At 43.2% G+C, this 13801-nt stretch overlaps 1 protein-coding gene across 1 annotated transcript in view; it reads right to left on the reverse strand.

Annotated features, from left to right (window-relative positions):
• HSPA4 (heat shock protein family A (Hsp70) member 4) overlaps nt 1-734 on the reverse strand; it is an 18752-nt gene extending 18018 nt beyond the window's left edge. The window contains exon 1 of the mRNA XM_035902678.1: nt 704-734. Within this exon, the coding sequence (XP_035758571.1) occupies nt 704-734 (31 nt within the window). The remainder of the gene's footprint in view (nt 1-703) is intronic.
• Between the last annotated feature and the right edge of the window lie 13067 nt (nt 735-13801).

Raw genomic sequence — 13801 nt, forward strand, 5'->3', positions numbered from 1 at the left:
GGGCTGGTGGCCACGCCCCCCCGGGTGGGAGGCTGCGCCCGCCCTTTTTCCTTTGCAAAAAGTTAGTTTTCTTGCACGATCTGGTAAGAATTGGAGAAAAATGCCGTAAAGCCAGAACTCGGCAGCACTGCAGAGGCCTTTGTGTTATTATTTCCTGCTGGGTTTGAGGCTTTACGAAGGCGTTCGTGGCTTTCAGTGCAAACAGAAAGGCCCTTGTGTTTATTTTTTTTTCCCTGTGAGGTAATCACCTGATTATAACAGATGGGGTTTGAAGGAAAACAGCATGCCGTGAGATGTCAAAAAACAAAACAAAAATAAATCAGTTGACGTGCGGAAAACAGACTCCCCAATCTGTAAGATTGTACAGTCGGTATGTTTATTCAGCGCTAGGCAGCACGGGGGGCAGTCCCACCAAAGTCGTGCACACCGCAACACGGCAGCTTGCTCCGTTTATATGTAGCAAAGTGTTACACATACATGAAGTTTCCCAATACGCCTATACATAGGCATAACCTGTCCCCGTTTCTTATTAAAATTAGTTTCAGGAGGTCGTAAGTCCCTCCCGACTGCGCACGCACAGTGATTTGAGTCAGTGGTCTTCAGGGGTCGTTTACGTCATCCACTCCTCTTCTTCACCTTGTCCTTTTGGTGAATTCCAGCTTCTACCCCCCTTATTCCACTGTCAGAACAGCACAGCCGGTACCAGCCAGCTCGCCATCCTTGGCTAGCCTCATACCGACAAAGTGCTAGAGGCTTTGTTCTCCTACAGGCCTTCCAAGGCCTGTAACAGAGATGGGCCATTTCCTGCTAACCTCTCCTCTTCCCCTTTCCCAACAGTGTTAGTTTCTTATCTATAGTTTACTTCATATGATTAGTAAGTTAACCTAAAACACAATGCTAGCAATTTAAGATGGATCTACAGTTGGCTTCACAAAGGTCTTTTTGTTAACCCTTTAGCATCCCTTCACAGTTTCTGGAAACACACCCAACTTTTGCAGAAAACGACCCAAACGCCTCCTGAGTATTTCTCTTTTGCTGCTAGCACGTTGTCATTTTGTGTCCTGTCAGTTCGAGAGGACCGCGCCAGTGATTCTGCCTTGACTCTCCCAAAAACACAATGAAATCTCTCTCCTCTTTTTCTATTTTAACAGCCTCAAGTACTGCAAGAATTAACAGAAACCCTGTTGATGTTGTTCCGTAGCTATCTTAAGGCTACACCGATAGCATCCGTATGTCACATCTTCTACACATCTGCCAACTTTTACAGCAATAAGGAGGTAAGCCATCATTTGCTGGTTTTTCCTAGACCTCCTCTGCAACACCAAACAGAAGGTGCAGGGATAAAAATGCCACATCTAAACCATACCTATGCACACAGAGAGTCCTTCGTACTCATTAAACCTTTCTCTGTGTGGGAATTTTTAGGTGAAACTTGGGAGACCTCCGTGGTTCAAACATGATGGGGCCAAGTGACCCAACCCGTGTTCTGATTGTTTCTGAATTACAGAAGAAAATCCAAGGCTGGGTTCACAGTTTTGTACTTCGAGAATATGGTTAGAAGACAGTTTGGTTCCAACTATGCTACCAATAAAAATTAGCAAGTGATTGCTTTATATCCAGTAGGATTTGCAGTACAATCGGTGTTGAATCAAGACGTAAAATTTTAATATTAGTACGTCTGTCTTCAGGGCTTGGACCGCTATCACTGCATTATGTATTTGTGTAGCTACATCGTGTTTTCCAGTGCAGTGTTTGGCCACCAAGGGCTTTGTGAGTGTGCTGGAGAAAAGTCCTTTTTAGGCATCAGGAATCCCTAAAAAGCTAAAATTAAGGAAAAAAAAAAATCCCTAAAAGCTCCAGCACATTCCGTAGCCCCAGTAGTGGTGGGAGCAGGCTGAAGGTGGCAGGGGCGGTGGGACTGACCTCTCTGCAGGGACCCCAACAGCGGTGCTGCTCCTCCCCGCAGTGAGGAGGTAAGGGAGGGTTCTGCCCCAGGGACTGTTTTGGGAAGAAAGCACAAGGGATTGGCTGAGTCATCCTAAGACAAGCATAATTCTGATATTTATCTTGCATTCACAGATTTTGTGAAACTTAATGTTTGGGAATCCTTTAAATTCTGAGATAAAACACGCCTAGGATACGGCAATGTACTGTGTTATAAATAGTACGCTTCCAAATTCCCAACCCTATATTTACATCACTGCTCCTTCTCTTAATGATACAGAAAACACATGGCAGAGAAACTCAATATTTAAAGCAGGAAGGACTCTTGTCTCAAAGGCTGTTGAGTAGCCTCAGCCCCGCGTGTTTGCGATTCCTGGCGGCGCGCTGAGTGACGCTGCTCTGGCAGCTGTCGGTGGGCTGGGAATTGCATCACGGTGCTAATGACAGAATAATAATGAAGTGTTTCACCTCGGACGTCCTTGAGCGTAGAGCGAGGTGCCAAGGAGTGAAACCAGCCCGCTGCTCCGCATGGAGAATATCGTACAACACGTACCCGCGGCACAGTGAACAGCAAGAAAGAACATCACCCAGTTTCCTCTTCTTTTTTTTTTTGCCCACTTTCATTTTCAAAGGGAGAGACCCTCCCAGCTGGGGAGCAGAGAGCCTGGCGTCAGAGGGGATTTGTCTCGGAGTGCCTGGAGCCCCAGAGCCCCGATGAGCTCCCACCAGCTGCAGGCCATATGTGACCAGGCTGACCCCGGGCTAGGACACAGTCCCAGGACCTCACCAGGGATGCTGCCCGTGGGGATGGGAGGGAGGTGGGAGACAGGGGCCCTGCCAACCCCAGCAGGCTGGTCTGATCAGCACATGCAACCCCCCGGCTGAGGGAAAAAAAAAAATTGACACAAAACCAGAGGTGTCATTATGTAGTCGTCTGACATGGAACAGATTCCATGATTCTCCCCACTATCCTCTGTTTTCTGAATGTTTTTCTTGTAAAAAGTGAGTCTTTTAGTGTACAAAACATGAAAAGACTTTAATAAACATTTCTAAGAAATAATTAGGATTTTATGACAGCTGAAAGACACATCGCTTATCCTGAACTCTTGTAATATATGTTCTTTAATAAGGCTTTATCATTCTTCCCTGGTGAAGACTGTTTTGCAGTAGAAAGCGCGACTGTAAAATGAAGCAGCAAAGTACCAGTTGGGGTAACTCAACGTGCTGGATTTTACCTACAAGTCTGACGGCGCTTGACTTCTGTAGGCATGAAAAGTAGCTGATTCTGTATGTGCTTTTTTTTTATTCTATATAAGCTTTTTTGATACTTTTTCTCCATCCTCTAACTTCTGATGAATCCTGTCTGAATCCAGACTGACTGTTCCTTTTGCCACAGATTTTTTGCATTCAACATGTTATAAAAACATAGCCATTGCTACGGGCACTGGGAATCCCATAGAAAACTGCGCTTCGTCACCCGGTACCAAGGCATTTATACTTAATTTGGTGACTGTCCCCTTCTTTGGGTGTCAGTAAGGTGAAGCAGCCTCCCACCCTGAGCTTGCAAGAAGCCGTGTGGGTCAATGGTTTCAGGAGCGGTGCTGTGAGCCAACTCACCAACGGTCCGGCCGCCTTTCTCTGCTCTTCTGCTCCCGTATGGTTCGCCTTCCCCATGGGGGCTCAAGGTTGTGTGTTCGACCAGCTATACATAGTTGACAGGCTTTGCATTTGGAAAGGAGTTGGAAGAACAAAAGCATCTTTGTCTTATCTGAATTCAATTTCCAATATAGATATGCCCACAGAGACCAGACCTTTGTCAACATTTCTAGCCTTCAGCGTGGCAATGATCTTCCCAGACAGGAGTTCAGAATAAACTTATGTTTGTTGTCTGCTAAATTTGTAACAGCCTGAAATGATTGCTATTAGGGAGTGACAATTACCCTCAGAAGAGCAATCTAAGGACAAGTGATACTCAAAAGGTACATCTTAATTTCTTTATTGCTTATCTTAGCATGGAAAAATAAACCAGGAAATTAAGCCAATGTGGTGAGTAAAATGCATGGAGAAGGAAGGAGAAGATGTGAAAAGTGAGAGGAACAAAAAGGAGAAACAAAGAGTGGGAAGAAGTGTCTGGGCAGCCTGATCTGAAAGCACATTCTCCAACTGCATTTCTGTCCATTCCCCAGTACAACGGTAAGGCACTAAAGAAAGAATAGACACAAGTTTAGTTACCTTTTATATCCCCTGTGGTATGGGTTTGATACCCTCCACCCACAGGACTGTCGGGTTCGGTCCCCAGGAGGACATGGATAGGCATGCCTGTCCTGCTGTAGCCCCATTGATTCTGCTGCTCCACCTTCCCTCGCCCGGCAAGCAAGTACAAACTCTTAGATCCAACACAGAGGCAGACAACTTTGCTGTGAATCTCTCCAGATGCTTGGGAAGCATGACTGGAGCATGCAGATTTGTTTCAATTCACTTCAAAGCTGGGGTTTGCTTCGTGGTGTCCCATAGATAGGTCCTCTCCTCACGTGTGCACTGAAGTCATTACATCGTTTAAGCCTTTCTGTGTTAAACTGCCCATTAGCTCTTGATATTGAGTTATTACCCATCCGGAGTTGCCAGGAACTCCTCAATTTTAAGTTCAGTGGTTTTCAGCTTTTAATTAATAGAGGTATTTATTATATATATATATATATAAAAACGTGTGTGTGTATATTATTTTTAGAACTCTGTCACAGGATATAATTATTCCAGAAGACCTAGGCCATGAAAATCAAGAATAGATAAACCTGACATGCTGGAAATTATGGGGAGAAATCTGCATGCTTATCATTGGTTTCACAAGCTTTCTAGCACATTTTCAAATTGAGCTTACAGCACTGATATATTTGCTTTTAACGGAGATGTACGACTAGAAGAAATGCCTCAGTACATTAAGAAATATCAAGGCAAAATTCAGCTATGAGGTAGCATAGCACCTTGCCATGTTAATTAAAGGAAGTAATTTCATTTCTTACATCAAGGTAGACTACTTCTTCCGAGCAGGTACCTTGTCTTTTTCTTATGCACTGAAATACATAATCTGTGAATCCCTATCAGACATAAATTTTCCTTATTTGAACATACTGTGTTCATCATTTGGAGTGTCTTGTGTATGGTGCTACTTAGTTGCTTATCAGTAAAGTGATAAACAGCTGAATAGTTTTTGTTATCACAATAATCAGTAGTTTTATTTTAAGTTAAGGAGAAAAACCCAGAAGAAGAATCATCAGAAAAGGGCTGTTGAAGATGCCAAATAGATGGCAACTATTCTAAGAACACAACGTCTCAGAAATTCTTAGACTTTTGAAGATAATGTAAAGAAAACAGCAAAAGCATTAAAGTTTCATAATTGCATCAAATGCTCAAGACTTTCAGCATTTGGTTTTATATTTGATCAACTATTGCTATATATAAAACACAAGTCAGTATTCAAAGCGTAATGATAACATGGCCTAAAACTCACGGCTATTTCTTAAAGAAGGAGCAATTTGCTGTTGACGTACTTGATACCATTTCACTGCTCCAAGCTGCGGGTTTTCTGTAGCGTGGCAGGCATTACAAATATCTAATCCTCAAAAAACACCTAAACTCAAAAAAAAAAAAAGGGGGGGAAAAGGACTGATGCATGGCTGTTACTTTGTATGCTACGGCTGATTTTGTCTGTTCTTCAAAGCATCCTCATCATGGTTTCATTTGGTGGATTGCTTGATCTGTGCCTTAGTCAGTCCTGATCTCAGTCTGCAACCTCCAGACTTTCCCAAAACTTAAGCCCTCTTGGGAGCTGCACTGATAAATCCTTGTCTGGCAGATTAAGCATCCTCCTTTTTCTATTATCTGTACGTGAAATAGATGTATGATTTCAGTGGAAGTGCTTACACACGGCAGATCTGGCACTACGGTGTATCTCAGTGTACGCCCAGTATCTTCAGACTCTGTTTACAGTGGCATGTCTCGCAGTTCATTAATGCCGGCCAAACACGAAAATGAATATGGGCTTAAAATAAGTCCTAGCTGATATCTGTCACAGGCTATTCTTTGGGCTGCTGTAAATAGTCATTGCATGTCATCTAACGTATGATTCATGGTGCTATTCTGGGATATTCAAATAGAAATGGGCTTTGTGATCTCCTTGGCCGAGGGTATCTGGAGTATCGTGTTGCCCCCAACTCTGACATGAATCATACCCCATATAACAGAGTTCTCAGAAAATCCTACCTCTCTGCGCTACAGAAGGTTACTCGGGAGCTGTTTTCACCAGTGCAGTTATCTCAAGAATTTGCAGGGAAATAAATGTTTAAAAGATAAATTTCCCTCTTATTCTGGTCTCCATAGTTTTCCATCAAGCTGGAAAGGTAATTAGATTTCATATGTTTACAAATTAAGCCATCACAGCTACAGGAGTATCAGAGCTGGATAACTGCCCACCAAACAAAACCCAAAACAGCCAACTGAAAACTTCCCAAAGAAGCATAACAAAAGCAAATAGAAAAAAGGAGGAAAAATGAATACAAGAAAAACAATATTGGAAAGTGACGGGCACGGTAGCAACAAACATGTAAGGCTAAAGGGCATACAAATGTTTCCCAAAACAATTATTTGCTCCTGGATGTTGTGTATTATGCATACATTATAATTGTATAATTAAGGCTAGTTCATAGTTCTCCATGTACTTCCTAACACTGGAAATTAGTGCCTTGGGGCAGCCTGAACAGATTTGAAACAGGTAAGATACTTCTTAGCATTTTGGTCCATGAAACATGGCAGCAAAATGGGAGAGGCTTTATTCGGACAGGTTGTAATTATGGTGTCGTCCTCCCCACCGAATTTTGGAGGCACTGAACTGAGCTACAAGTCCAGCAGGCAGAATTTTTAACATATTGATAAAGTAAGGATGGCATCATATGATTTCAGAATATAAAACAGTGGCTACGTTAAAGAAAATAATATGATCAATGCTACATGCAAGTGTATATCCCCTCACAGAATGCAAGGCTTTAGGAGAGAAATTTTAAAATTGTGATTAAGTTTTTTGATGTGGCAGAAAATTAGGAGGCATTATCAGTGAAAAACTGCATGATCCCAATGACTGGAGTAGGAAGACTGGCATGAAATTCAGTGGTACAAAGATTAAGGTCATGCACACATGAACTAAGAGCAAAAAAATCTGCTAGAAACTGGAAGGTCATCACTGGGAAATAATGGCAGAGGACTTGCATATAACCAGGCTGATCAGAGAATGGCAGTGGGTGGAAAGTGTTGTGCAAACATGAAGAAAGAAGTGTCCTAAGATGCCTGATGTGTCTCCAGCTGGCTGAGACAGGGAAGTGTTAGTGCCATTTGCATGTGGAATTCGGGTGTCCGGAGCTTATTCAAAAGCATTGAGGAGACCCCTAGAAGGGACACTGTGATGGTCAGGGGAACGGACAGTTGGTCTTGCGGATGGAGGTTGCCCCACATGAGTGAAATGAATACAAGAAAGGGATACGATCACAGCCTGTAAACACAATGGGGATGGGAATAAGTACTTAAGCTAAAGAAGAGCTGACACGAACAAATGGTTAAACTGATCACTAACAAAGTAATTCAGAAATTAGAGGAATCTTGGAGCAATTGGAGCAATCAAGATTTGGAAAGCCTGCTAAGGAGAGCTGGGAGGAAGAAAACAAACAGCTTTAAAGATGAATCAGCAGCGTAAGCGTGTAGATGGGATTCTGTGAAATGGTTCCCACGATAACTGGAAGCGGCAGCAGTACCCAGTGGGTAACTCTGAACTCTGTAATCCCAAATCATCCAAGTCCCAAAAGACTGAGGATTGAGGCTGCAATCACACCTTGTCATGCCCTTCCCCACGGCACCTATACTCGTACTGATGACGAGATCCAGGAGTTCAGCCCCATGAGCCCACCTCGGAAGGTCAAAGGGCTGTGGCTGGGCACTGCATGGAAGCTCAGCCCTGTTTTCTCCATCCCGACTATCCACAAACCTCCCTCCTAAAAGTTGAAGCAGTTTGTGTGGCATGCACACCTGGTCAGTGCAGGTGACAGCCTTCCCCTCTCTCCCATTCGGGTTCAGGCTGCCCCGGCCAGGTATCACGGCTGCCCCGTCTGGTGCCTCGGTGTCAGCCCCAAAGCCCTCCACCTGCCCCTGCAGCTCCTTTGTACACTATGGTCTGCTGGCTGCCTGCCCAGGAAAGAAAAACCTCTGAATTTGTTCTAAATCAATTTAATACATTCTAGTGACATATTTAATGATGTAAGCTTCCACAAACGGCACACACAGATGACGTCCCCGCTACGTCAGCATGCTTTACGCTCCATCGGGAGACATGCGGGATCTGTTGACACGCAGAGGAATTTAGCGTTCGCTGAAATGTGAGCTGAGGATCTAAAAATAGGGCAGAGTTTTCTAGGCTGGAGCAGGGAACAGTCACCCAGCAGGCACTCAACGAGGGTACCGTCAGAATAACACCACCACCGCCCCATAGCAACACCACACCAGTGCTGCAACCCTCTCGAGAAAAGCGGTGTTTGTCTCAGCTTCCCAGATCATAGATTAATTTAAGTGCATTCTAATAATAAAGCCTATTCTTTACTTTTTAATTCAGTGGGAACTGTGGTTGGGCATCCATACAGGTTACAGATTTTCGGGATGCATTATCCCTTTCAATGTATTTTTACAACAGCTGACCTAATGAAGACTAATGAGATTTGGGGCTCAAGAAGCTTCCTTCGTGTGAATGTCAAGTTATGGTTCAAACTGGCATTTCTATCTCTTTTCTTTCAGCTTTCTGTACTATCCTCTAAGTGTCTGTTTATATGGTGGATACCAAAGGAGTCTGGCATTATGCAAGCCTGGAATTCTAATACACAGAGCCAGGGTCTGCTCTTAGTTGTTGGTATAAATATTGAGTATCTGCATTGATTTTACTAGAACAGACCTACATCCATACTGGTGTTAAATTTATATATATTCTAAATATTTTCATTTGGCCAGATCTTTCATGGCCTGTTAAACAGTTGAAACAAATACTTTTTGTGACTCTGCTAGGAGAGGAGACCCTTTTTGCCATGCAAATACAATCTCGTAATACATTCAGCAATTTCTACTGCAAGGAAAATACAGAAGAGGGAATGAGGGAACCCATCTTACTTGGGAAGTTAGGAGACAGAGAAACATAACTGAGACATTTTGAATTTTACTTTATTTTATGCCTAGGAAGGGATTCCCGTATTTCTGCTTCTCAGAAGTAAGTCATCTGAAATATCAGGACAGATGGAATCTCACCCGGAGTTCCCTACCCTGATGTGCTACCACACGCTGTGATGAGGCCGCTTCACTGAAATCTGCCACTCAGCACAACGGGCAAAAACCATCACATAAATGCAGAGCACAGGCAACACTCTGGTGGGAAATAGGAGTTTGGCTCTTTACACCACTTGTGAGGGACCAACAGGGTACCACGTTTGTGCTTGGGGTTCACTGCAGCGAATGTCTGTTTCTCTTGGCTGCTCTGGTTTTGCTTTTGTGATGAAGAGAAACACCGGGATTTTATTCACTTTAGGTTGGCTGGTTTTTTAAGGAAGTCTCTGTAGGTACAGACAGTACCTTCCATTAGGCCAACCAGTGTTTGGAAATAGTAGAAAAGCTTTGAGAAAACCCTCCTTTGCATTTTTTGTAAATGTTTGATTCAGTCACCCCAGGTGGATTCAGACCCAGCCGAAATGCGCAGCAGCCCAGCACCGATCCAGGCTTCCCAGTAAACCACTTTCTATCAGGTCCTGATGTAAAGCTCCGCCGCCCCGGGCACCCTGCCCTGCTCTTGGATTTCAGTCTGGAGCTGTACTACAGGTGTGGCATTGATTCTTGGGAATAATTAGGTTATTATCTGGAAATTCAAACTCCAGATACCCCAGCAAAATAATCACACCAGGGAAAGCTTTAATTAGAGAAATGTAACATGTTTTGGTAAGATCACTTCATTGCTTTCAGACATTTTATTTCATGGGCAGTGGTCAAAGTTTTTACCTCTTGTTCTGAATCAGGAAATGCAGAAAACAGAACAAAAGATTTTCCAGTATCTCGAGGTGTGTCTACATTGCGATTGTAGTGCTGTTTAGAAATACCTGAGTCAAATTTAAAGAACTGGTTTGTGTACCCAAAAGTAGTAACATGGAGCTTCACGTGAGCTTGTTTCCTCTGCAGAGAAGCAAAGCAACCTGGCCGACTCTAACGTGTTACCTTAACATACTACCACATACCCCATGTAAACTTGCAGTTTATGAAGGTACAACTGATCGGAGGTAGGAAATCCTAGACAGGGAGTGATCCAAATCTATTGACTATATTCCTTACCACTGAGATTTTTTCCAGCCTACAGTTTTGCCTGAATACGGACCTTATAAGTTTTTCTGTCTCTCACTTTTAGTTTTCTCTGATGCTGAAAATGCTAGCAGCTCTACCTACAGGAATTTGGTAGCCAGTGTGGGCTGTTTGTTTCGGTTTGTGGGCTTTTTGTTTGTTTGGGGTTTTTTTAATTATTATTATTTCTATGCCAAATTTGAATTGTGTTTTAATTTGTAATTTTCTTCAGTATGGAATACATGATGTGACTCATTTCTCTTTGGATATGTCCTGCAAGAAAGCTAGGGGAAAAAAGTAAAATGCACATTTAAGAAATGCCAGGTGGCACCATCTCTAGTGCTCCCAGTTTATCATTATTCTTGTCCAGCATTCACACTGACAGCTACTTCATTGCTTGTCACTTTGGGAGACCGATCAGAGTTTTGGGTAACTGGCACTAGCAGCCAGCAGTCTTGGCAATGAAGTTTTAACCATTTATTCATGGACTCAGTTCTTCCTAAGCCACGGAAAGAAAGCTCTGGTGACATTTTTCCAGTTTCACATACAGACCCTTAGCAAATAGCGTGGCACCTTCGTTTCATAAGCACAGAAAAGTGCTGGGGGGTGGAAGCAGAGTGAGAAAGGTCTCTGAGGAGGTGACCCAAGGCCTCTGTGTTGGTGCCACTGAACCTTCAGTACTTTCCCCATTTTTTTCTCCTGTGTCATCCGCATACCTCCTCCCTTTCCTGCTTAGAGAGGGGCACATTTTGGAAAGTAATTTCCCTGCCCAGCATATTTAGAAATAGGCTAGTGACACTGCAACTTTAAATAGCAACCTAATGTGCAAAGGCAGGATTTATGGGCACTGTCAGTTCATTGAGCAGAAGCAGCTCCCTGGAACCGTCCCCTCCTGACAGCGAAGCCAGGGCTGTGCAATGACTCTGCACATTTAGTCCAGAGAGTCTCGGAGTCGCATCCTCGGTGTGCTCATCAGCCCCAAGGGGAATCACCTCTGAATGAAGGAATGGCTGTGAAACTGAGATTCCAGGCTGTAGGAACCTGCGGACTTCGAACTCGCAAGAACACTTTCAGATTCCGCAGGTACAAGGATTTTAAGTGGATTGTTCTAATAAAGGTTACATCTTTAAAGCCTCTGTGTAAGGAAAAGCCCATACGCTCCATGGAGTAATCTGGCATATGATCATAAAACTTGCGATACTGGCCAATTTAGAAAACTCTCGTTCTGCTGCACTAACCTTAGGAGAGTTGCACAGGTGCTGGAAGCACCAGACGTTGTTAAGTAGAGTGCAGATATTGCAATCAGTGTGTAACTTACTCCCAGATTTTAAGTGATACTGAAGTAAAAAAGGGGTGAATGTATTCAGGAATACAGGAAGTGTTATTTATTCAGCAGACAGGAATTTATTATGAAGCATGGATTGTTATAAATAGCTGTTCTTAGCTATTTTGTATTTTTAAGAAAATGTCTTTGTTGATCCTAAAAGAGGAGATTCTTCTGTCTGACTTTCTCATTAAAAGTGAGATGCCAGACACCAAAATTCAAATAGTGAGGCCAAACTCTACTGCGTTTATAGCATCAGAACATCAGAATTTTGCTAAGGTGCCAGATATGATTAATCACAGCTTATCGCAGAGCATCATCCAAAACAGGACAATGATCAGATACTGCAAGAAGTGCCAGATATGGAAGAAAACATGACGCATACAGGAAGAGCCACTAGCCTTGAATGTTACAATTCCAGAGTTTGGAGACAGGAACTACCAGAATATCCAACAATTAGTCACATGGTAATTAATCCTGATGAGTTGGAGTTGTTTATGTCTAACAGAAACCCTCACTATCTTACTTTCCCAATGTGATATTTAGTTGGTGCCATTGTACCCAGCAGATGTTGTTGCCATCGCTGTTATCATAAATATTATGTGACACACAGCAGGAGGTTCCGGCTCTGGTATCTCCTGGCTGTGACTTGATCATGCACCATCGGAGGTGAAACACCTCTATGCCACACTCCTCCTAATTCAAGACCTGGGATACTCATCACCTGAAAGCAGTGGATTTTTATTGCTGTATTATATGTGACATATAAATATATTTTATTTTTACACATCTGTGAATTGCTTAAAATATAAACTTGTATAGCCATCTGTTCTCACTACTGTTACGTTGCTATTTTTTCTCCCCATGAATTCTGTTGTACCGTGTTCCCACCTTGCATCTTGTCTTGAGATAAGGCTGAGCTTTTCTCAGCAAGGGCTGCCTTTCACCCTATTTCTGCAGTTCCTCACACAGTAATGACCCAGCTGGTACAGTTGGATTCTACTGAACTTAAGAAGATAAAATATGTATTTTTTTATGTTATATAACAAATGGATACCACCAACTCACAAGCAGCACATTTTAAAGAGCTACATAGCTGATGCTAAACTACTACAAATGGGTAGCAATTAATCTGTTCCACTAAATGTCAGTGTCCAGTGGAATGCCCATTTATTGCCTATCAATTGTCCCTGTGAGAGGATGGTTCTGAATTAATACTGAAAATGGTTGGATATAAAGTACTTCCAGGACACTAATAGCAGGAGTAATCACAATTCAGCATTAAAAAACGTTTTCTTGAGGATTTTTGTCACAAAACTTCAGATATCATTTAAAAACTGATCCCATGAGATAACAATGAGTTTTGATAAAGCCAATATATGAAGGCACATTCTTGCTTCTCTGAATCCAGGATATTGGCTGCTCTGCTTGTGCCAGCTGGCAAAGATTCCTAAGGGGCTGGCTGCCAGGTATGTGCCGTCAGAAAGCTCCAGCCGCTGCTACTCTTCTGTCCCTAGACCTCTCCTCTGGTGCCAGAGACTATAAGGAGATGATGTAGGAGCCAAAAATAGTAGCCACGGTTGGCACAGCTGGGGGACTACAGTCTTGGGGTGAATGGAGTGGAAGGAAGAATTTGCCTTACAAGTCCTGGATGTATCTGAACTGTATTTCCTTACAATCAAGTACAGAACACGCTGGGTCAACATGAGCGTGGCCTATCAGTATCCTCAGGCCCTGAGGCTGTTTAATGGGTTGCTGAGCCATGGTTATGCACCCATACCAGGAGCAGAATTAATCTTCTCAATTATACTGAGATTTCTTTTTCTGTCAGCGTGGGGTATAAAAATCCGCCTTGCTAAAAATGAATGTGTTAGTAAATGCTTGCAACTTTTTAGGAGCGATGACGAGTTCAGTTATTCCTTTCTGAAATCTAGCTCTTCCTAACGTTTTTTCAGAGCCTTCAGGTTACGGCCAGAGTGCTATTACCCTTTCCATCTTGTCGCGCAGCTAAAAGCCATTGAGGAGCTGCAGCGGGCTACCTGCAGCTATGTTGAATTATTCATGTGGACTAAAGGCGGTGGAACGACCCAGAGGGCACCCTGCTCGCCGGCTGAAGCAGCTCGGAGGTGG

Source organism: Egretta garzetta, unplaced genomic scaffold (genome assembly GCF_000687185.1).
Source record: "Egretta garzetta isolate BGI_Z169 unplaced genomic scaffold, ASM68718v1 scaffold1, whole genome shotgun sequence".
NCBI classification, from domain to species: Eukaryota; Metazoa; Chordata; class Aves; order Pelecaniformes; family Ardeidae; genus Egretta; species Egretta garzetta.